This window comes from Eschrichtius robustus, chromosome 4 (assembly GCF_028021215.1).
Source record: "Eschrichtius robustus isolate mEscRob2 chromosome 4, mEscRob2.pri, whole genome shotgun sequence".
NCBI classification, from domain to species: Eukaryota; Metazoa; Chordata; class Mammalia; order Artiodactyla; family Eschrichtiidae; genus Eschrichtius; species Eschrichtius robustus.
Window position 1 is genome coordinate 70927679 of NC_090827.1, and position 25725 is coordinate 70953403.

The 25725-nt window shown below is 36.5% G+C and overlaps 1 protein-coding gene across 6 annotated transcripts in view; it reads right to left on the bottom strand.

The window, feature by feature from the left end:
* The window catches only part of ADGRL3 (adhesion G protein-coupled receptor L3), a 563136-nt gene that overhangs the window by 146999 nt on the left and 390412 nt on the right, over window positions 1-25725 (bottom strand). For 2 of the 6 annotated variants that reach the window (XM_068542874.1, XM_068542870.1), the window contains 4 exons: window positions 15848-16150; window positions 13640-13743; window positions 3154-3339; window positions 159-197 (listed from right to left, as the gene is read on the bottom strand). In XM_068542874.1, the coding sequence (XP_068398975.1) occupies window positions 159-197; window positions 3154-3339; window positions 13640-13743; window positions 15848-16150 (632 nt within the window). The remainder of the gene's footprint in view (window positions 1-158; window positions 198-3153; window positions 3340-13639; window positions 13744-15847; window positions 16151-25725) is intronic. The other 4 variants (XM_068542871.1, XM_068542875.1, XM_068542873.1 and 1 more) reach the window with 3 other exon arrangements.

A 25725-nucleotide genomic window follows, 5' to 3' on the forward strand; every position in this document is an offset into this window, starting at 1 on the left:
CCTTTCATATAACTTTCCATTCCCACCCTCCATGCCCTCCCTGAAATTCTTCTAGTTCAACAGGATACATTATCATCTTTCTATCAGACGCCCATACATGCTATCACCAACAGAGACAATTCAACAACTTAACACATTTATAAAAACGCAGAAAGTACCTGGACATAGGCTCTGCAAGAGCGCTCTCTTTTCTGAAGCTGAATCCATTAAGACAGCAGATTAAACACAGAATAGAAAAAACAAGTTAGTGACAGAAGAAAACAAGAAAAATAAAAGAACACATCTACACAAACACCTTATTTTGTTGTGCACTACTTTCAAGAAGAGAATGAAAGCTAAGCAGCAGCAAAATGTCAGCAATGGCTTGAAAAATAGTAACTAACAGCTTTTCAGAACCCAAGTGATAACTGGATGGTATAAAGCTGTTAATGATGGAAAGAAATCTTAGACTAAATTTAGTAGAAATTAGTAAAAATCAATATACTTCATTCATTTGACATGATTCATTTCATATGAGGTTAGTTATTAATTCATGGGCCACAAATGAAGATCTAGGAAGTTAAGTAAATTATGTCAAAAATTTGGAACCCATTTTTAAAGATAGTAAATTGTCTGTGGTTTACAGATTTTTAGATGGTTAATGTGTCCCACAAACCATCTGTTCATACATACAAAAAGTTCTATTTATTGAGAAAATAGAAATGCCCATTCATTTGACTATTTGATTCTAAGGGACAAATACCAAGAGATAAGTAACTTCTGATTAAAAGAATGCAATCGATATTGTGATTTATCTTGTTTTTATTTCTTGAAGAATTCCTTTTGATGGTTTTGACCAAAAATTTTATACATTTTAGAAACTTCGGTGGGATAACAAGCCTGTTTCTGTGTGTTTCTTTGTTTGCATACAGAATGATGTTTTTCTGGGCAAAAGGTTAACAGCAACTCATACTCAGTCCCAAACATTTTTTCCTGGTGATAAAATGAATAATTAATACATATATTTGCTCTGTTTAAATAAATGACTGCAAATTTTATAAATTAAGATTGTAGTTTTCCTCCTTTTCCCTATTATTTTCCTTCAGTAGCCTCTATTGTTCAAGGAGAAAATTACCCAGTTTTAAGAAGCTGTTACTCTGATGCCTTTTGTGTGGCTAATACTCTCCCACTTTAATTCATGCATTCTTCAATGAGCATAGAGCAGTTACTCCTCTGAAGAAATAATTGAGGAATGAGTGCAAGTAAATTGTCAGCACTGTCATTTGGATCACTGACTCTCATTTTGGTTTAGCAGGTCTCTAAACCCTCCAGAATTTCAATGTGGAGCACAATTGATTTGTACCAAGTTGACTTTGCAAATCTGATGGGTTAAAACTGCTTCAGGGAACAGTGGGAACCACAGGAAATGAGAGCAAGCCAGGAAGCATGTGAATAACCTCTGCCCTCCCATCTTCTTACCCCATCATGCAAATTAACATATAACAAACCACGTTATATAAACAGTTGAAAAGAGCCAAATAAGAAACAAAAGAGAGCATTAAAAAGCTTCACAAATGAAAATTTGTCCATTATGTAGTTATTTGATATTCAGACTAGGCAAGCTGATTAGCTGTAGCTAGTTAGAATGTGACATTAATTGCCAGCTTTACCTGATATTGCCAGACATCGACACCATTTTTAAATAAAGATACAAAGTATTGCTATAACAAGTAATGGTATGGATATGTAACATTAATAGAAATGACTATATCCAGTACATTATGATAACAATAGCTGGCAGCAATATTCATTAATAGCCTCCAGTCAGCCTGGGTAATAACACATTAAAATCACAGCATGCCCAGATTACACAGGCAGCTGTGGATTATATTCTGCCAGCGGCTTGGTTGAGATTCTATCAGGAATATGAATGACAAAAATAACTCCTTTTTGCTCAGCATGAAAAAAACTTTAGTAATAATTTATATCTAATTGATAAAACTGAATCTATTTTCTGAGGATGAAATTGCAGGAAAAACTGACAGATAAAATATCTAGCTTTTTAATGTCGAACCATTATTATTTAAAAAAAATTCTTCCTTCTCATGAGTGAGACTCCTAGTCTAATAAGACAGAAAAGAAATAAACATAATAAAGACCAGTCTGCAAAGTTATTTTTTCATTCTAAAGGGGAATGTTCATTTAGTGAATTCCATACAGGACATTAGACCGTCACTGCCAAATTCTTGCTTTTTTAAGTAATAAGATTATCACTGACATTTGAGACCTTAAAATCAAGTTTCAATAACCGATCATCTTTACTACAAAAATGCCATTCAGGGAATACATGTTATCTGATGGCAGCATTCTAATATCTTTTCACCATGTGATATTTTGTTACATAAATAAATGATATTCTTTATAAATATATTAAATATATTTTACATACTTATGTAAATAAAATGCTTACATGTGTATAGGTTATATATAAAATGCTTATATATGAGTATATAATGTATATAAATATATAGTAGATTTATAAATATAAATTAAAATACATAAAATTCCTTAAAATTTAAAAAATAAATTATTTTTATTAGTTACAATTCAAAGTTGCTGAAACACATTTAAACCTTTTAAATTATAATGGTAATGATACAAAATCAGTAATTTAAAAAATCAAAAGGAAATAAAAATTAAAACAAATACTTGCCCTATGAGTTTTTTTAATGTAATATTAATTAGGTTAAATGATTTTTAAAAAATCTATAATGTATTACTAATATCCTTTTTCATTGTTATTTTCTAAATTTCTGCTTGTTGATTAGACATTTGTTTTACTGTTAATTATATTAATATAAAGGTTTGAAAGGGAAAAAAACCCCAAAAGAAATGGCATTTATCTATATTAAGTTAACCCTGTCAGAATTTAGTATACAAAAGAGTACTATGGAAAATAGAATTGTAAATGCAAAATACATATAGAGAGATATCAGTTATTGTTCCTTAGATTGAAAGTCAAATAAGGTCATTATTATACTGCAATAGTGAAGTGAATTGAATATAGCTAGCAATTCTCTTTAGAATGATCTGATTTTATGGAAAGAAAGAAATTAATCAGGGAAGTCTCACTGATTTTACAACTTTAAAGATACATGTAACTAAGGTCCTTACCTTGTTCAAACTTCGTGCAGCACTATCTTTTCCACCTGGGGTCAAGTTCCGGAGCTGTACATCTAGGAGGCCTACCAGCTGATCCATGGCCCGGACTGAATAAGTGATATCTCCAGCATTCAAATGATTTCTTGTCTGTTCAGCCAGTTCTCTAGCAATGTTGGCAGCCGTCTCTCCAGATTTCAACTACAATTTTGAAAACAGAACAAAAAGGAAAGAGATCTTAAATAAGTAATTTTATTGGTTTCTTTGGACAATTGTTTTTGCATATGTTTTAATCACTGAGGCAAGAAAGTTATTAAACCCCATCTTTACTTGGTATACATTCCTTAAGTTTTCCTGCTAATCCATTATTTTCTTCAATACTTAACTTGAAATTCATGCCTTTAGGAAGCTCCTCTTGAGGAGTCTAACTTCTAGAAATTGTTCTTAGTTTACCCATCTGGTTTGCCCTATGACTTTTCTCTATGCATTTCTAAAGGTTTGCCCTATGACTTTTCTCTATGCATTTCTAAATTGGATGTTGACAGAGGCCAGTACAAATTTTCCATTATGCCTAGTTTAGCACTTAGTTCACAACAAATAGTCACTGGCTGCTAAACTCTGTGAAAATTTAATTCCAAATAAAATCCCTGCTTTTCAAAGTGCTCTTCATCTTCTTACTAAGTAAGAGATTTTGTTCCCAATGTACTAGGTAGCAAACTATTGCTTAGTTTCTAGCACTTTCCTTTTCTGAAAGTACGTGCTGCTTTTTCAAGTATATTCTACAAGAATTTTTCAAATTGTCAACAATCCAAAGATGTTAAAAGAGATAGACTAATACCCTATGATTACTTGAGCAAATATGATAGCTCTGGGTAATAAGAAGACAGGAATATATATTAGTTTATAAGGAAGGCCTGGGGAACTTAAAAAAAGAAAGTAAGTGTGATTTCCCAATTTATCATGTCCTTTATCATTTTTAAACTAATAGACTAAAATAAGATTATAAAACATTTACACAATACAGATATAGGTATGCAATGCAAAAATCATGAATGTCTCTTCTTTTGCCTCTATATATTCCCACTTCCCAGAGATTGTTAATGGTTTGGCACGTATCTTTCCTGACTTTAGCCTGCTCTATTACTACTTAAATATATAATAGTGTCGTTATTTAGAAAATTTTCTTTTCTTCTCTTTTTCTATTTTTAACACAGTCTAATACAGAACTTAGAATCCCGAACAGAAAGGTCCTCTCTTTGTAAGGCTATCTTCCTAATGGCTATCCAGAAAGCTATAAGGGGCACAACAAAAACTCTTAGTCAAATAGGTTATCACTATCTACTCAGGGATGCTTAATAAATCCCTAGCGGTATTGAATGTTAAAGAAACATGAATAAATTGGAGAAATTGGAATAACTAAATTGTTAACAATCACATTCTCAAGTATACAGAAAAATCCTAATTCAAAAACATAAAAATAGTTTAATAACAAAGTGTTGGCAAAGATTTGTAAAAATGTATATGACCATCATAAACTACTACTGAATGTGTATATTTGCATACTTCCTATGTAGAGTAAATTACTAGTGTCTATTAAACTCTGAAATGTGAAGACGGTATAAGACAGAGATTTCTCTTATCACTATCAACCATAAAAAAAATAATCCCACTGTTATGAAAGAGATATGTTCAAAGATGTTCATTCTAGCTTGCTTATAAAACAAAATGGGTTATGACTGTGGAAAACTGCTCATGTATATAAATACTATGGAATATTAATCAACCGTTTAAAAGTATGAAGGAGAACAATATTGTTAACGTTAATCTTCAACATGTAATATTGAGTTAAAATAAATGCAAGTATAAAAATTATTTATATGCTAATATATATAGGCATGTTATTTGTGAAATATGAACACACAACTTGAGTAGCATATAAACATGTTACCTATGAAAAATAAATATTATATGTAAATATTTTATGTTTATATATATATGTGTATATGTTTAAACACATAGAACAAAATCTGAAACATGGAAATCAAAAAACAAATCCTTTTCTTCAATGTTTAAATTTTACAAGAAGACTATATAAGTGTATTACAAGAAGAATATGTTAAAGTATTATTATATAGTTAATTGGTATTTTTTAGAAACCCTTAAAATAAAAAAACACTTGCACTAAATTTATTGAATTTGTAAATTATGGTCAGGACCTGAAAACCTGAGATACTTGTAAGACCAAATGGAATAGATTGTAAGGTTCAAGGATAAGTGTGTAACAAAGTCAATGTAGACCCACTGATGGATCATGAAAGTACTTTTAAGTGGTCACAAAGTGACGTAAATGTGATTATAATCCACACATTTAATCATTACATATAATTTAGGGCTACTTACTGGTAATCTAGTAAAGCAATTAATGATTTATAAAATTCAATATTCATTAATTAAATTGATGAAATGCTAGTACTCATGAAGCATTCAAATTCAATATTCCATCAGTAAGTCTGAACACCTGATACAATTGCTTGGCAATGTTGCAAAACTCCTGTGCACATGAGTATCCAGATAGCTGGAATTCCTATCATTTTCCAAAGGGATATTCTTTTAATCAATGCACCACTCATAGAGTCTTTTTTTTTTTTTTTATAGAAAGGCAGACTGCCACATGCAGCACCTCATTTGGATATGTCTAGAGTCTTGGAAGCTTGACTACCCTATGTTCTCCTACAAATGGACCTTGAGAGCTTGATTTTAGGTTCTAGCAAGGGAGTGCACCTACTCATATACCCTTGACTGAAGAATGGTCCTCCTCTATTGGGAAAGGTCATCCTCTTCAACCAAGCGAGCAGCTTTGGAAAGGATGCACGTGGAGCGGTGAGGGTGGAAGGGGACACCCGCCTAGCCAGCCAGATCAGTCGAATCAACCCTGGAGATCAATGGGGTGACAGATGCCACATCCACCATTCATAGAGTCTTGCATTTGTTGTAATTTCCCACCTACGCTATTCTTATAAAAATGAATCTATTTGTGGAATTACTATTGTTTTACTTTGTTAAGCATTATGCACTTGTATGTTTTATTATCATTATTACTGTATTGTTTTCTTCTATGCCTTTATTACCACATAATATTTTTTCTATGAGAAAATGTCAAGGCACATGGACCTCTGGAGTCTTTTGATTCACTTAAACGGGCGCTGTTGGAAAAAGGCTGAGACCTACTAAAGTAGATAATAGGCTTTCTTTCATACATCATCTTCAAAACTAAAGATGCAAGTACTGCCTTTCATTACAGCTATCAGGGAACATTATAAAAAACAAAATTACTTGTCAAACAAAAAAATAGGTATTTTCACATTGTAATTCAATTTCTTTTCTTTTTCTGTGTAGTTGTACAAACATAGTCTTCAATTATTAATTATTATAACATTGGGGTAGGACATGATAAGATGAAAAAGGAGGCTTATGTAATTCCCTAATATAAAAATTTAAACTTTTTCTTTATGTACAGTAATGAGAAAGTTGAAAATGTAAATGACTAATAAGTCAAAATATTACTGCTCTCAACATAAAAGATAATGATGCTGCCTATATATGTGTCAATAGCAGATAGTGTAGTGTTGTAAAACCGTGAGTCAAATATGAAAATCACTAGTGGATTATCTTAAAAATAGTAACTACATTTTAGCACTCAAGTGTTTATTTATGAAGAATAAATCTAATTAATCCCCCAAAAGAACTCTGGAACTCAATGTTCACCAACAAGAAAGTTGTAAGAAAAAACCTAAAGTACAAATAAGTTATAAAAATGTTTAGAATAAAAATGTGATAAGCATGTTTTTAAAGTAAAATAAGAACTAATATAACCAGTTATTCATTATGATCCTCTCTTCCTCTTAAAATTGAAGAAATCATAGTAAAATTCTTTCATTCATTCAACAATCATTTGGACACTTGGTATTTCCTAAGGAAATAAAGACAAATGTTATATGTGGCTCTTGCACTCAGGAATCTCACGTTCTACTAGTTGGTATTGCGGGGCAGGGTGCATAAAGGCAGATAATACTAATTCAACAATGCAATTATAATAACAGAATGTATATGGGGTGTTATTGGAATATAGTACAGGGGTAATAAACACCTGGAAATTAGGTGGGAAAGCAACAGAAAGTAACAATAAGTTGAAAGTTAAAAGATAAGTTGAGGGTGACTTGGTAAGATAAAATTCTGGTGGGGACTGGTGGGGAGAGAGAGCCAAGAAGATGCTATATAAAAAGCGAAGTCTAAATAATCATGGTTTGGGAAGACAGGGTACTAAAGGCAGAACAGAAAGAAAAAGCACATTTTTCTATCTTCAGAATTCAATTTGGGACCTACATAGCACAAATTGTGTGTCTGTATGTATTAAATATACATATCTAGTTTTAAAAAATAGAATAGCTCTATCTCTATTTATATTTTCAACAATTGTTCCTTCAGTCTAAATGTTCATTTGTTCTTTAACCAAAATTTGAATTTCTAATAGTATTATGCTAAAGTCTCGGGATAAAATGGTCCCCAATAACATAACCTTACGTACTAGTAAGGGAAGGGCTATCAATAAATTAACTGCACAAGAATTTGATTTCAGTTTTTTTGAGGGCAATACAGAATCCCAGTGCGGTAGAGTAGTTTAAAGGCATTTTAACCTGGTGTATGAAGTTAGGGAATAATTTAGGAAATACTTCTCTGAGAAAGAATGTGTAATCTGAGATGAAATAGAAAAGAGGGAATTAGCTTGGGATGAGGGCAGGAGCTTCCAGGCAGAGAGAGCAGCTTTTAGGAGAGGGGGGCAGGGAGTCTTAAGGGTGCTGCACAAAGGGCACTTGTGACTGGGGTTTAGGCAACTGGAGAGGTAAGCAAGGAGCAGATTGAGTAGTCCCACTTTGGAAGTCATGATGACGATTTTGGAAAATTGTGCTAAGAGTGATGTGAATGTACTAAAGAGTCTAAATAGGAGTGGGCTAATCAGTCTTATATTTGAAATCAAACTCAGTAGAATGGATTAAAGAGTTCAGGAGTGAATGAAAGGGGACCTGCTGTGAGGTCTTCTACTGCCGCAGCAGTAGAAGAAGCTGTTGTGGATTAAGGGTAGTAGCAGTGAAGAAAAGTGACAACTGGCCTGATTTGGGAGAGATTTACAAGTACCCTGAGAGGCCTATTATCTGATTGGATGTGTGAGGGGAAGGAAAGGGAGGCACCAAGAGTCATCTCCAATTTTCTTGTTGTTAATGGCAGTGGTGCCATCAACTGGACCCTCTCATAGTCACTGTGACCTCAAGGTTCAAGCTCAGTTCAAAGGTTGCCTTATCAGACCAGGCCTTCACTAACCATATTCTTTCCAGGGGCATCCAGAAGCTACTCTTCTTTCTGATTGTCCTATTTATTTCTCTCACCACTGTTATTATCTTATTTCCATACAAAAATATACACATATCTTGAATCTGCCTCAAGTCTTCTGAGCAAAGAGGCAGGATTGAAATAGTTATTTCATATATTCTAGCTTAAAGACATCATTACAATGTCTATCTCTTAACATTTCTTTTATTCTGCTAAAGTTATTTCTCAGAAATAAGTACATGCACACTGAGAAATCTTATGAGTTTTGTGAGGATTAGTAAATTAGTGCCTGTATTGAAATGGTGGGTTTATACCTAGGGCTTCAATAGGGGAGGGAAAACCCTGCAGCTGTAGTTAAGGATAATAATTATGACAGAGATGGATACTATTTGCATTTCAAATTTTGACACAAGGAAAAACAGTTTTCTTTGAAATAAGCTTTGACATTTTATGGGATTTACTATATCAAATATTAATCAGGTGTCAAAACAATTCATGAAGAAGTTACTCATATTGTTTAAGTACAAAGCTACTATTTCTTTGAAAGATCTGCCTATTTTTCTATAAATCTGAGTCAAGTAGGTATATAAACAATAAAATGCTTCTAGCTTACAACTGAATGTAGGCTAAATGAGCCTGAAGATGTGGAAATTCCACTAATCTCTGATCAAATTAACAAGCAATTTACTTTCATTCCACAGTAGATCTACAGACGTTAAAGAATGGAGTAATTAAGATCTGGATGACAGGATTCAACCAGTCTTCCAGAACAAATCACCGGCTTATTTTATACTGTAAAACAGCAACATCATTTCTAGATCTTCACATCCTTCTTTAGAAAATGCAGGAAGAATCTTACATTATCTCAAAAGCTGTCAGTAGTTTGTGTGCAAACAAACGAAAAGATATTTCAGTTTGCTAGAAATAAGACTATTTCCCAGTAACAATTCAGGCATATCTTTTTCCTATAATAGTTGGACCAGGTAATGAAGTAGGAAGCAGACCTTACTTTACATGTAAATAAATACGGAATGTCTTCACAACTTTAATTCCACAATTTTCAATTGAAACAAGACAGGAGGGATTATAAAGTGCAATGAATTCTTTAAAGGTATGCAAAATAGAAAATATAAACTCCTTTTTGATAAGTTGAGTCCAAGCTAGAGGTCAGGCTGAAGCCAGAGTCTATGATTTCAGCAAACAGTCATTAAGAAATGTGAGAAAACAGGATATTTTACCACATATGTTAGAGAAGGCAGAGCTCTAAACTAATTTGTTGGCTTCCAATATGACCAGAAACATATTTTTAAAACATTAATTTGAAGACATATGTACCTGATCTCACTATCTAGTTAATCTATCTTTGTATCCAATCATCTGTTTATCTTTGTACCTAACTTTCTGTCCACCCATTCATCCAACCACCCACCCACCCACCTACCAATCTCTCTCCCTCTCTGCCCCTACACTCCACCACTGCACTTTTTTGTACAACTTCTGCTTTTCCCCGTCTATACAAATTATTAAATCTCATGATTATGAAAGTATTCTGGCCAGTTTGTAACAAATTTCTTCTGCCTTTAAAGGCTTACATTTTCTCTAGTGAAATGTAATCTACTCTTTAATATCACTCAAAATGTAATCTATAATTTCACCAGTATGTAAGTGGCCTAAATTCATTTGTGAGTCATAAACCAACAAGATTCTTTGCTTGTTTTCTCCCTCCTGGCCTGACTGTAGGGGAAAAAAACATTACTCATTTCTTAATGAAAATGAAAATTTAAGGTTTGCTTTTTCCAACTAAAGTAAAGCATCCTGATCCATTTATTTGTATATACTTGCTGTCTACAGTGGTGCCTGACACACAGTGAGTGAATAGTACCAATAACAACATGAAAGATCCTCCCATGGGAAAGATGCAGTGACTGCGATCCAGGGTGGTCTTTCCTTAAAAGCCCTCAGGAATTCCCCACAGGCACTATAAAGCCATAAGAGACGGGCCTCATGTTCCAAGGTACGTTCACCCACAAACTTGCAGAGGGAAAACTGAATACACTGTTTAAATGAGAGAATCACCCCTTCTTTTCTTTTTTCATCTACGCTTTTATTGCGGGTAACAAGTGTTACTCTATTTTAAAAGTCTGAACCACAATGAGCAGAGGAGGGAAGGAACAAATCATTCTGGGTACCTATTTCACTTTTACTTTTTCACACTGGCATAACCAACAAACTAAAGAAAAGCGGGGAGGTCAGAACAGAGGAAGGAGGATGGAACAAGGGAAAGGAAGGAGGGAAGAGAGGGGCGGTGAAGAGAGAAAGAGAGGGGGATGGGAAAGGGAGGAGGGGTGAGAGAAGGGAAGCAAAAACTGTGAACTCTGCTGGTTACTTTCCATCTGCTAATTCAAGGAAGGCCTCTTTCCATCCTCCTCCATCCTTCTCTCTGCCCCGGGAGGTGGACTTACATGATGTTAGTAAGAGCACCCCTCTTTTCTGGCTTTTGTTTGGGTTTGGCCAGTGGTGAGGCTGGGCAGGTGAGGAGGGTGGAAGAGGTGACTGGTTGAGATCAGAGTATTTATTGCCCTAGATCTTTTCTGAAAAGTTGCCTGAGGCTAGGTTGTGTCTCTTGTCTATAGGTCACCTTTCCCCTCAAGGATACCCTGTTACCAATTTTCCGTCATTCCATTGATCTGGCAACCAGAGGCCTGGGGTTGGGAACAGCTCCATCCCTGTTACTAGCTCTGGGTTCCTCTCAATCCCTTGCAGTTCACCTCTGCTCCCACAAATGTCACTGTAAACAAACCCTCTTCAAAGGTTCCATCTGTTTGTTTTTGGGACTCAGGTACTGAGGGAGGAAATGAGCAAAGGGATGAATTCTGTGGAAGATGCTTTGGGAAGGAGGGAGAGAGAATAGGACTTCCCTGGTGGTGCAATGGTTAAGAATCTGTCTGTCAATGCAGGAGACACGGGTTCGAGCCCTGGTCTGGGAGGATCCCACATGCCACGGAGCAACCAAGCCTGCGAGCCGCAACTACTGAAGCCCGTGTACCTAGAGCCCATGCTCAGCAACAAGAGAGAAGCCAATGCGATGGGAAGCCTGTGCACTGCAGCGAAAGGTAGCTCCCGCTTGCTGCAACTAGAGAAAGCCTGCGTGCAGCAATGAAGACCCAAAGCAGCCAAAAATCAATAAGTAAATAAATGTATTTAAAAAAAAAAAAAGAGAAAGAAAATAGGGACAAATAACTCTGTGGACAGTGCCTACAAATTCTCTCTCAGAAGCTTACGATGTGAATAGTTGAAAGTGTCGGAGTTTGTGATAACCTGTTCAACTATCATTTATGTTTAATGAATAGCATAAATAGTTGGAGGTATAAGTAAAAGAGTGGAGAGAAGTGAAGAGAGACTAGGTAAGTGGGTGTGGGATATAAAGGCCATCATGATCTATTCACAGTGTAGCCTGTGTTGTGGCTAAATGTGACATGTTGATAAAGGTAGACCCAGCTAAACACCAGCTCCAGCACTGACCTGGCAATAGTTACATAAGCCAATTCACAGGGCTCAAAAACCTCCTGTTATACTTTTGACAATTCTATAAATTTATAAGTAATCAAGCTAAGGTATTATTATAAATTCCAACTCTCTAAATTGTATAATCTTAATATAATTATAATACAACATAATTTTACAGGTGCTACAGGATTACACAGAAATGCTCCAAAAGAACAGAACATACTTGCTATAAAACAAAAACATTCCATCCCTAAATCAAATGGGCAAGAGCTGTCTGCTCTTTGCAAGGAATTGTGCCTTTTGTCACAAGATTAGCAGGTCTGCAGAGGAAAGAAAAGAATTAAGCATCATTATCAGTTAAAGTCACCAGTAATTTCTGCAAGGAAATAGGCCAACCGTATTCAGGAATTATCATGAAAACACTCAGCTTTCTAGGTGAATTATTACTGAATTAATATTAACCCCCCGGGCTTAGTATGTAGGGAATATTTTTTAAAAGTTGCTAATGTAAGGAGATATGCTACTGATCTTTTAATCTGATCACATCCAGGAAGAGTTACTTGCCCTGGGGTCTGAGCTACATTGTAATAAAATCAAAGGACATAAAAACTGTGGCAGGAACAGTACTGAAACTGGAGAAGCATCATAATGAATAGCAACAAGTATGGAGATGCACATGTAAGAGGGTAACTGGAGTCAATATAACCACTGTTCTTCCATGATTTAGGGTAAATAGATGGTTATGGCTCACCTGCTAAACAATCTACTGGGTAGATATTTATGGATTATTGCACAGTATATTATTGAGGATAAGCCTGGTTAAAAACAAATAGAGAAAAGAGCAAATGGCACAGAGAGGCTTTTAGTAAGGCCATCATTTGTAATATTTCTCAGGAAAAATCTCTTTCAGAAATTCCTCAGCATAGCTAATGTAACATAGAAGGACTCTCCATTTTAAGAGTGCATAAATCCGCACAAATTGCTATAATAAGGATTCATCCCATAGCCCTTTTGGCATAAATGCACATCTGGTCTCTGTTTGCAATGAAATCAATTCAAAGCCCCACAGTGCATTAATAATAAAAATGTTCAACATATTGCAACCAAATAAGCCCTGCAAATTTGAGTCTGCAAGATTCTGTCACACATGTGTATACTTTTAACACTGATAAATGATTAGGTTACAGAACATTTATCAAATGGATTAAGATTCCAAAGGTAGACTTCTTTTTTTTTTTGTAATTATTATTTCCACAGGAAAATCCATATGTATATATGCTAGAAGCTTTTGCTTGCTTGATTTATAATACCTCTTGGACTTTTATATCTGTAGTTCATAATACCATAAAAATTTTATTAATAATAAAATTATTATAAGCAATACTGCCTGGCTTAGAGGAAGTACATGGATTTCCCCTTTAAGAACAACAAAATCCTAGAATTAGCTCATAGCATATTAGGCTTGTCATTAAATCTTAAATTAAAATAAAGTGGAGAATTTTTTCCACATTAATTAAAAAAATTATTGACTATTTTGTTTTCAGCAGTTATAATCAACAACAGAGGATCTGGATCTGGCAAAGCCTTCCTTGTCAGTGACACGATTTACCTTCTGTGTTATATGGCTGACCCAAGGAGAAGAACAGTTGCTAAGGTCTGGTCCTTGGGGATCCCAGATTCCATCAGGAGCCAGGCATAGATAAGTTGATACTCCTAAAATAATGAGAGAAATAGGTCTGCTTCAAATATTCAAACCATCTTTCTTATAATGACTTTATATCCATAATATGTTCAAATATGAGCAAAGGTAAGACTATGATCATTAAACTGAGGTAATGTCTATTAAAACACCATGTACAGTGCCTAGCAAGCAACTAGCATTAGAGAAACATAATACAACAAACACTCAATGTTTTTAAAGCATTTGCTGACAACTATACCAGGTACAGGGAATAGCTTCATGAATTAGATGAATGTGGTACCTGCCTCCATGGGGCTTACTGCTTGAGTTTTCAGAGGCAAGGTAGCGGTTGAGTCTTAAAGGAATCAGTTTGCAGGTTTTTCAGGAAAACAAGGTGGGTAAGGGCATTCCAGGCAAAGGAAAAGTATGCTGTCTTTGGGAATCATCAAGTGTTTTGAATTGAGGTCTACTGGGTAGGGAAGTTGTATTTAATGGAGTTGGAAACGCTGGCAGAGCCAGATCATAAATGCCCTTGTCTGTCATCTGTAGGTGCTGGAAAATCAATGAAGACCATTACGCAGAGGAGACAAATGGGCTGATTTAGGCTGTAGAAAGATAACTGTGGCAGCAGCATGGAGGATGAATTTCAGGGAGTGATATGGAAGTTGTGAGGAAGCTATTGCAATAATTCAGGTGAGAAAAGACTGTGTGGGCCTTGAACAGGGGCACAGCAGAGGGGACAGAGAAAGGGTAAAAAGAAGACCGCAGAGTAAGCACAGTCACCTGGGAGGGAGGGCTTCAGAAGGTTTCCTGTAAATCTCTTTCTCAATTTTCACAGAACAAGAGTGACATATTTCCGTACTGCTTTGTAGTTTGCAAACTGCTTTCAAATACAGTATTTCACTAACCTCTACAACAAACATCTGAAGAAAGGGGGGCTGTTATTATTTCTCTTTTAGAGATAAAGGAACTGAGGTCCAGAACTAAGGGGACAGCGCCAAGAGAAAAGTTCCAAATGTTTTCTGATTCCAATACCGCAGAAAACTTTGGAACTAAATATTGTGCCCCTTCATAAAGGGAAGGAAGATCTCAGAATATTTTTAAACACTTTGATGAAAACAAATTAAATGTGCACTTTTATATATCTTCTTATCTTCCCACCACTTCATATACCATGGAATTCAGAAGGACATTTCCACATTGAAACTTTGTTAAGACAAACCTATCGAAGTAACCAAATCAATAACACCCCAAATCACAGCCCCTAACAATGCTAGTCTAGTGACGTCTATAATGCATTTGTTTTATTTACACATTTTATGCAATAATGCAAATTTTATGCAGGGTGTCAAGTATTAGTTTTATGAAGATCAATAAGAATCTGTAACAATAAGATCAATCTGTATCTGTAACAATAAGAAATCAAACTATTTCTGGCTTAAAATGGTAAATAATAATATGGTTACCATTTGGTGATATTATGAATCACATCAGCGAAAAGAAAAAGGTGTGGGGACAGAGAGCTATCTAGTTCTTGACTACCTCCTAGAGAAAACAACGCAGGATTGATCCCTCTAGTGGATGTTGTGTAAGAGGAGGTTGGCTCCTGCCAGCATCATCCCTGACAATGTCAAGAGGCTCCAACTATTAAAGGACAGCTATGATGACTGGTAATAAAGGATAGTCAGATCTTCTCTTTTGTTAAATGTTAGGTAGTTTCAACGATCATCTAATACAGAAGTCCTCGATCTAGTTTTCTGCAATAAACATTTGAAAATTGGTGACAAGCATGAGAACTAGCTCCCACCAATCCAGTGATTCACTCTGGGCTGTTGCATAGGTGAGCTGGCTCTTTGGAGTAGCTGGGACATCCATAGCTTAATTGTAATTTGACCTCACAGCATGGGTGAAAACTATTTATCTCACAGGTATGCCCACCAAATTCTCACCTGTGACTTCTTCAGGTTGCATTCTCAAACTCTGAAAATACTTGGTTATAAATTGTAATTTAGCTGAGTCCAGAATTTAATCAAATGTTAAGTAACAAAACTACGTTGTGACCAAAAAAAAAAATAACTAGGAAAGCAAGCCAAGGTAACAATACACTTTTAGCTCAGCTTTGTAGGACAGACTTACCTATAGTTCCTGCAGGGCACGGCTGCTTTGCCATCTGTCCTTGACGGGTCTTAAACCACATGATTTCTCGAGCTTCCACAGCCTCACAGCTCTCTTCTAGAGCTGGGATTTGGGATGATCCTGATGGAAGGTGTGTGGTAATGTCGTCAAGTACCTCAACTGCTGGAGATGGTGTGCTGGTATTCCGGTTTCTTCTTCCTGACACCGATGGGGTGGTACTCCTGCCTGGGCTCCAAGTTGTGGTCCGAAGGGTGGTACTGGTGGTGGTGCTTCCCGTGCCAAGAGGTCCTGCAGTAGAGACATCTGAAATAAAATTCAGAAGAAAACGCCTACATTGCTTGTTCACAGTAGGACCTAAAAATGTCCTAATACTTCAGAAGTCATTTTTATTTGACAATTCAAGGAGCCTTAAACATGGGAAAAATAAGCCAATAACAAAATATCAGAGTGCTTAGAAGCACTAAGTGCTTCAGAGTTTAGAATCTTCAAATTCGGTATAGGAAGGGAGAGAGCTATATACACTATTTTTTCCACATTAACTATAACATGAATTTCTAAAGATGTAGCAAAAAAAAAAAAAAATCAGAAATTAAAGTGCTCACAAGCTAAAAGGTAAAGAGCAATTCTGAGTATAATATCCTTTACACGAATTAGAGTAGTGTGATTTACTCTGATGCTCTTAAAACAGACCCATTGTAACAAAACTTTCAAACTTCACATTAGTAATTTCCAATTAGTGTTCATAAATTATTTTCTAACTAGATTTTTAAAGTGGCATTTTCCCAATGTATTCCAAGTTCCAGATAAAAGTGGTTAGGTTCCTTGATCAGATATTAACAGGTTATTAAATCTATAATGTATACAAAGGAATGTCTTAATGATACTATAGAAATAATCACTGCAGAGAATTATCTTTCTGGTAAAATATGTTCAGATTCCCATGATAGGAATGCAAGCGTGTACCAGGCCTCCACATACATACACTGCTTTCCTAACTGTAAGTTTAGAAACTACTCTTAACCTCACTTACTGGCAATAAACAGTGGGGGAACTGGCTCTGGTCAGATTCAAAGTAGCACAGGTTTAAGAAACTGAAGGGAGAACTGTGATGAGCCTCCTGTTGTTTGTCATTCATGGTCTGCTTTACCATGTCATCAATTAGACTCTGCTGCCCCAGAAGAGATGCCAAATCCATCACAGTGCATTTGGTGCATAAAACAGAATAGAAATGGCAGGGGGAGGGTCTATGATTTTTCAAACACTTATTTATTTGTTTTTTTAACATCTTTATTGGAGTATAATTGCTTTACAATGGTGTGTTAGTTTCTGCTTTATAACAAAGTGAATCAGCTATACATATGCATATATCCCCATATCTCCTCCCTCTTGCGTCTCCCTCCCACCCTCCCTCTCCTACCCCTCTAGGTGGTCACAAAGCACAGAGCTGATCTCCCTGTGCTATGTGGCTGCTTCCTACTAGCTATCTATTTTATATTTGGTAGTGTATTTATGTCCATGCCACTCTCTCACTTTGTCTCAGCTTCCCCTTCCCATGTCCTCAAGTCCATTCTCTATGTTTGTGTCTTTATTCCTGTCCTGCCCCTAGGTTCATCAGAACTATTTTAAACACTTATTTAATCGTTGAAATTGTAGCACTTTCTGAAATGATACTATTTGCTATTTTGTCTTCTTGCTTGTTCTTCTGTTTCCTCTCCCCTCCTTCCTCCATTTTCTCTCACGTTCCCTCTCCACGTGAATGGTAATGTTCATAACTACATTTACTCAAAGTTCATACAAGAAACCAGAGTATCCTTCTTTCCCCTTCTTTTTTCTGTATACACCATATCCCCCAAATTGCCAAGTCTGGCAGATTCTGTCTAATTTAAAAAATTTCTTGGAGACCTTCAAGATGGCAGAGGAGTAAGATGTGGAGATCACCCTCCTCCCCACAGATACATCAGAAATACATCTACATGTGGAACAACTACAGAACATCTACTAAAGGCTGGCAGAAGACCTCAGACTTCCCAAAAGGCAAGAAACTCCCCACATACCTGGGTAGGGCAAAAGAAAAAAGAAAAAACAGAGACAAAAGAATAAGGACGGGACCTGCACCTCTGGGAGGGAACTGGGAAGGAGGAAAAGTTTCCACACAGTAGGAAGCCCCTTCACTGGTGGAGACGGGGGGGTGGAGAGGGGGAAAGCTTCGGAGCCATGGAGGAGAGCACAGCAACAGGGGTGCAGAGGGCAAAGCGGAGAGATTCCCACAGAGAGGATGGGTGCTGACAAGCACTCACCAGCCTGAGAGGCTTGTCTGCTCACCCGCCGGGACAAGCGGGGGCTGGGAGGTGAGGCTCGGGCGTCGGAGGTCAGATCCCAGGGAGAGGACTGGGGTTGGCTGCGTGAACACAGCCTGAAGGGGGCTAGTGCACCACAGCTAGCCGGGGGGGAATCAGGAAAAATTCTGGAAGTGCCTAAGAGGCAAGAGACCATTGTTTCAGGGTGCACGAGGAGAGGGGATTCAGAGCACTGCATAAACGAGCTCCAGAGACAGGCGCGAGCTGCGGCTATCAGCGCAGACACCAGAGACGGGTATGAAAGGCTAAGGCTGTTGCTGCAGCCGCCAAGAAGCCTGTGTGCAATCACAGGTCACTATCCACACCTCCCCTTCCAGGAGCCTGTGCAGCCCGCCACTGCCAGGGTCCCGTGATCCAGGGACAACTTCCCTGGTAGAACGCACAGCGTGCCACAGGCTGTCGCAATGTCAGGCCGGCCTCTGTCGCCACAGGCTAGCCCCGCACTCCATACCTCTCCCTCCCCCCCAGCCTGAGTGAGCCAGAGCCCCCTAATCAGCTGCTCCTTTAACGCCATCCTGTCTGAGCGGAGAACAGATGCCCTCAGGGGACCTACATGCAAAGGCGAGGCCAAATTCAAAGCTGAACCCCAGGAGCTGTGCGAACAAAGAAGAGAAAGGGATATTTCTCCCAGCAGCCTCAGGAGCAGTGGATTAAATCTCCACAATCAACTTGATGTACTCCGCATCACTGGAATAGCTGAATAGACAATGAATCATCCCAAAATTGAGGCGGTAGACTTTTGGAGCAAATGTAGACATGGGATTTGCTTTCTGCATCTAATTTGTTTCAGGTCTTACGTTTATCTTAGTTTAATATTTAGAGTTTCTTATCATTGGTAGATTTGTTTATTGATTTGGCTGCTCTCTTCCTTTTTATATATATATATATTTTTTTCCTTTTTCTCTTTCTTGTGAGTGTGTATGTGTATGCTTATTTGTGTGATTTTGTCTGTATAGCTTTGCTTTTACCATTTGTCTTAGGGTTCTGTCTGTCCGTTTTTTGTTTTTTTTTTAGTATTGTTTTTAGTGCTTGCTATCATTGGTGGATTTGTTTTCTGATTTCGTTGCTCTCTTCTTTCTTTCTTATTTTTTTTATTACACTTTAATTTTTATATGTTTAATAATTTAAACATTTTTTTAATTTTAATAACTTTCTTTTCTTTCTTTCTCTCCCTCTGTCTCTCTCTCTGTCTCTCTCTGTCTCTCTCTCTCTCTGTCTCTCTCTCTCCCTCCCTTTTCTTCTCATCTGTGTGGCTGACAGGGTCTTCGTGCTCCGGCCAGGTGTCAGGCCTGTGCCTCTGAGGTGGGTCCAAAAGAGACCTCCCAGCTCCACGTGATATCAAACAACAAAAGCTCTCCCAGAGATCTCCATCTTAATACTAAGACCCAGCTCCACTCAACGACCAGCAAACTCCACTGCTGGACACCCTATGCCAAACAACTAGCAAGACAGGAACACAACCCCACCCATTAGCAGAGAGGCTGCCTAAAATATAAAAAGGTCACAGACACCCCAAAACACACCACCGGACATGGTCCTGCCCACAGGAAAGAAAAGATCCAGTCTCATCCACAGAACACAGGCACCAGTCCCCTCCACAAGGAAGCCTAGATAACCCACTGAACCAACCTTAGCCACTGGGGGCAGACACCAAAAACAACGGGAAATACGAACCTCCAGCCTGCAAAAAGGAGACCCTAAACACAGTAAGTTAAGCAAAACGAGAAGACAGAGAAATATGCAGCAGATGAAGGAGCAAGGTAAAAACCCACCAGACCAAACAAATGAAGAGGAAATAGGCACTCTATCTGAAATAGAATTCACAATAATGATAGTAAAGATGATCCAAAATCTTGGACATACAATGGAGAAAATACAAGAAAAATTTAACAAGGACCTAGAAGAACTAAAGAGTAAACAAACAATGATGAACAACACAATAAATGAAATTAAAAATTCTCTAGAGGGAGTCAATAGCAGAATAAGTGAGGCAGAAGAACAGATAAGTGACCTCAAAGATAAAATAGTAGAAATAACGACCACAGAGCAGAATAAAGAAAAAAGAATGGAAAGAATTGAGGACAGTCTCAGAGACCTCTGGGACAACATTAAATGCACCAACATTCGAATTATATGGGTCCCAGAAGAAGAAGAGAAAAAGAAAGGGATTGAGAAAATATTTGAAGAGATTATAGTTGAAAACTCCCTAATATGGGAAAGGAAATAGTCAATCAAGTCCAGGAAGCACAGAGAGTCCCATACAGGATAAATCCAAGGAGAAACATGCCAAGACACATATTAATCAAACTATCAAAAATTAAATACAAAGAAAAAATATTTAAAGCAGCAAGAGAAAAGCAACAAATAACACAAAAGGGAATCCCCATAAGGTTAACAGCTGATCTTTCTGCAGAAACTCTACAAGCCAGAAGGGAGTAGCGGGACATATTTAAAGTGATGAAAGGGAAAAAACTACAACCAAGATTACTGTACCCAGCAAAGATCTCATTCAGATTCGACAGAGAAATTAAAAGTTTTACAGACAAGCAAAAGCTAAGAGAATTAAGCACCACCAAAGCAGCTTCACAACAAATGCTAAAGGACCTTCTCTAGGCAGGAAACACAAGAGAAGGGAAAGACCTACAATAGCAAACCCAAAACAATTAAGAAAATGGTAATAGGAAACATACATATAGATAATTACCTTAAATGTAAATGGATTAACTGCTCCAACCAAAAGACACAGACTAGCTGAATGGATACAAGAACAAGACCCATATATGTGCTGTCTACAAGAGACCCACTTCAGACCTAGGGACACATACTGACTGAAAGTGAGGGGATGGAAAAAGATATTCCATGCAAATGGAAATCAAAAGAAAGCTGGAGTAGCAATTCTCATATCAGACAAAATAGACTTTAAGATAAAGACTACTAAAAGACACAAAGAAGGACACTACATAATGATCAAGGGATCAATCTAAGAAGAAAATATAACAATTGTAATATTTATGCACCCAACACAGGAGCACCTCAATACATAAGGCAAATGCTAACAGCCATAAAAGCGGAAATCTACAGTAACACAGTCATAGTAGGGAACTTTAACACCCCACTTTCACCAATTGACAGATCATCCAAAATGAAAATAAATAAGGAAACACAAGCTTTAAATGACACATTAAACTAGATGGACTTCATTAACATTTATAGGACATTACATCCAAAAGCAACAGAATACACTTTCTTCTCAAGTGCTCATGGAACATTCTCCAGGAAAGATCATACCCTGGATCACAAAACAAGCCTTGGAAAATTTAAGAAAATCGAAATCGTATCAGGTAACTTTTCCAACCACAACGCTATGAGACTAGATATCAATTACATGAAAAAATCTGTAAAAAATACAAACACATGGAGGCTAAACAATACATTACTAAATAACGAAGAGATCACTGAAGAAATCAAAGAGGAAATCAAAAAATACCTACAAACAAATGACAATGAAAACACAATGACCCAAAATGTATGGGATGCAGCAAAAGCAGTTCTAAGAGGGAAGTTTATAGCAATACAATCCTACCTAAAGAAACAAGAAACATCTCAAATAAACAACCTAACCTTACACCTAAAGCAATTAGAGAAAGAAGAACAAAAAAACCCCAAAGTTAGCAGAACGAAAGAAATCATAAAGATCAGATCAGAAATAAAAGAAAAAGAAATGAAGGAAACGATAGCAAACATCAATAAAATTAAAAGCTGGTTCTTTGAGAAGATAAACAAAATTGGTAAACCATTAGCCAGACTCATGAAGAAAAAAAGGGAGAAGACTCAATCAATAGAATTAGAAATGAAAAAGGAGAAGTAACAACTGACACTGCAGAAATACAAAGGATCATGAGGGATTACTACAAGTGACTATATGCCAATAAAATGGACAACCTGGAAGAAATGGGCACATTCTTAGAAAAGCACATCCTTCCAAGACTGAACCAGGAAGAAATAGAAAATATAAACAGGCCAATCACAAGCACTGAAATTGAAACTGTGACTAAAAATCTTCCAACAAACAAAAGCCAATGACCAAATGGCTTCACAGGTGAATTCTATAAAACATTTAGAGAAGAGCTTACACCTATCCTTCTAAAACTCTTCCAAAATAGAGCAGAGGGAGGAATGCTCCCAAACTCATTCTCTGCGGCCACCATCATCCTGATACCAAAACCAGACACAGATGTCACAAAGAAAGAAAACTACAGGCCAATAGCACTGATAAACATGGATGCAAAAATCCTCAACAAAATACTAGCAAACAGAATCCAACAGCACATTTAAAGAATCATACACCATGATCAAGTGGGGTTTATCCCAGGAATGCAAGGATTCTTCAGTGTATGCAAATCAATCAGTGTGGTACACCATATTAACAGATTGAAGGAGAAAAACCATATGATCATCTCAATAGATGCAGAGAAAGCTTTTGACAAAATTCAACACCAATTTATGATAAAAACCCTCCAGAAAGTAGGCATAGAGGGAACTTACCTCAGCATAATAAAGGCCATATATGACATACCCACAGCCAACATCATCCTCAATGGTGAAAAACTGAAATCATTTCCACTAAGATCAGGAACAAGACAAGGTTATCCACTTTCACCACTATTATTCAACATAATTTTGGAAGTTTTAGCAACAGCAATCAGAGACGAAAAAGAAATAAAAGGAATCCAAATTGGAAAAGAAGTAAAACTGTCTCTGTTTGCAGATGACATGATACTATACATAGAGAATACTAAAGATGCTACCAGAAAACTACTAGAGCTAATCAATGAATTTGGTAAAGTAGCAGGATACAAAATTAATGCACAGAAATCTCGTGCACTCCTATACACTAATGATGAAAAATCTGAAAGAGAAATTAAGGAAACACTCTCATTTACCATTGCAATAAAAAGAAAAAAATACCTAGCAATAAACTTACCTAAGGAGACAATAGACCTGTATGCAGAAATCTATAAGACACTGATGAAAGAAATTAAAGATGATACAAATAGATGGAGAGATATACCATGTTCTCGGATTGGAAGAATCAACATTGAGAAAATGACTATACTACCCAAAGCAATCTACAGATTCAATGCAATTCCTATCAAACTACCACGGGCATTTTTCAGAGAACCGGAACAAAAAGTTTCACAATTTATGTGGAAACACAAAAGACCCCGAATAGCCAAAGCAATCTTGAGAAAGAAAAACGGAGCTGGAGGAATTAGGCTCCCTGACTTCACACTATACTACAAAGCTACAGTAATCAAGACAGTATGGTACTGGCACAAAAACAGAAATACAAATCAATGAAACAGGATAGAAAGCCCAGAGATAAACCCATGCACCTATGGTCACCTTATTTTTGATTAAGGAGGCAATGATATACAATGGAGAAAAGACAATCTCTTCAATAAATGGTGCTGGGAAAACTGGACAGCTACATGGAAAAGAATGAAATTAGAACACTCCCAAACACCATGCCCAAAAATAAACTCAAAATGGATTAAAGACCTAAATGTAAGGCCAGACACTATAAAACTCTTAGAGGAAAACATAGGCAGAACACTCTATGACATAAATCACACCAGGATCCTTTTTGACCCACCTCCTAGAGAAATGGAAATAAAAACAAAAATAAACAAATGGGACCTAATGAAACTTAAAAGCTTTTGCACAGCAAAGGAAACCATAAACAAGACGAAAAGACAACCCTCAGAATGGGAGAAAATATTTTCAAATGACGCAACTGACAAAGGATTAATCTCTAAAATTTGCAAGCAGCTCATGGAGCTCAATATTAAAAAAACAAACAACCCAATCCAAAACTGGGCAAAAGACCTAAAAAGACATTTCTCCAAAGAAGATATACAGATTGTCAAGAAACACATGAAAGGATGATCAACATTACTAATCATTAGAGAAATGCAAATCAGAACTACAATGAGGTATCTCCTCACACAAGTCAGAATGGCCATCATCAAAAAATCTACAAACAGTAAATGCTGGAGAGGGTGTGGAGAAAAGGGAACCCTCTTGCACTGTTGGTGGGAATGTAAATTGATACAGCCACTATGGAGGACAGTATGGAGGTTCCTTAAAAAACTAAAAATAGAGCTACCATGTGACTCAGCAATCCCACTACTGGGCATATACCCTGAGAAAACCATAATTCAAAAAAATACATGTACCACAATGTTCATTGCAGCACTATTTACAATTGCCAGGACATGGAAGCAACCTAAGTGTCCATCGACAGATGAATGGATAAAGAAGATGTGGCACATATATACTCAGCCATAGAAAGAAAGGAAACTGAGGTATTTGTAGTGAGGTGGATGCATCTAGAGTCTGTCATACAGAGTGAAGTAAGTTAGAAAGAATAACAAATACCGTATGCTAACACATATATAGAGAATGTAAAAAAAAAAAAAAGTGGTTCTGAAGAACCTAGGGGCAGGACAGGAATAAAGACACAGACGTAGAGAATGGACTTGAGGACATGGGGAGAGGGAAGGGTAAGCTGGGACAAAGTGAAAGAGTGGCATGCACATACATACACTACCAAAGGTAAAATAGATAGCTAGTGGGCAGCAGCTGCATAGCACAGGGAGATCAGCTTGGTGCTTTGTGACCATCTAGAGGGATGGGGTAGGGAGGGTGGGGGGGAGACGCAGGAGGGAGGAGATATGGGGATATATGTATATGTATAGCTGATTCACTTTGTTATAAAGCAGAAACTAACACACCATTGTAAAGCAATTATACTCCAATAAAGATGTTAAAAAAAAAAAAATTTCTCTGGCTTCCCAATCACCATTATCTATTTTCAACCTGCCATCATCTATGAATGAAAACAGTGGCCTTTTAACATTTTTCCTAATAAAAGCAACACCAGAGCAAAATGCCAATACTGGTATTTCAATATCTACTTTTGCAAAATGAAATTCAGGATTTAGTAAACAAAATTTTTCACACTAAGCATTTAACACAATTCAAATATAATATTTAGCAACATATTTTTAAACAAGTGTAATTGAATTCTTAAAATTATAAACAGTAAAAATTATTATAATATAAATTGCTTACATATAAAATTATCAGAAGTTTCCAAAAAGAAAACATAAAATTAAGAAAATTTAATAAGTTGAAAATGAAATATTATTTATTAATATTAATTAATGTTAAAAGTAAACAATATAATTGTATTAATATTTAGCACTGGCTTTTAAAAAATATGTGTCAATTGTGTCATTGCTGGGAATATAAGCACATTTTTTGTGAAAATTTTTCCAGCTGATGGAAAAATTATTTTTGACCTCATACTACTTGATGGAGTAGTAAGGCAATAGTTAAAAGCTAACTTCAAGTTATTTTCTCTGACTCCAATTTCAATAATGCCATCTCTCATTTGTACTTTTGAAGGGATGATTTTGAATTAGAAATTTTTGAAAGGGACTCTGAATCTTTTCA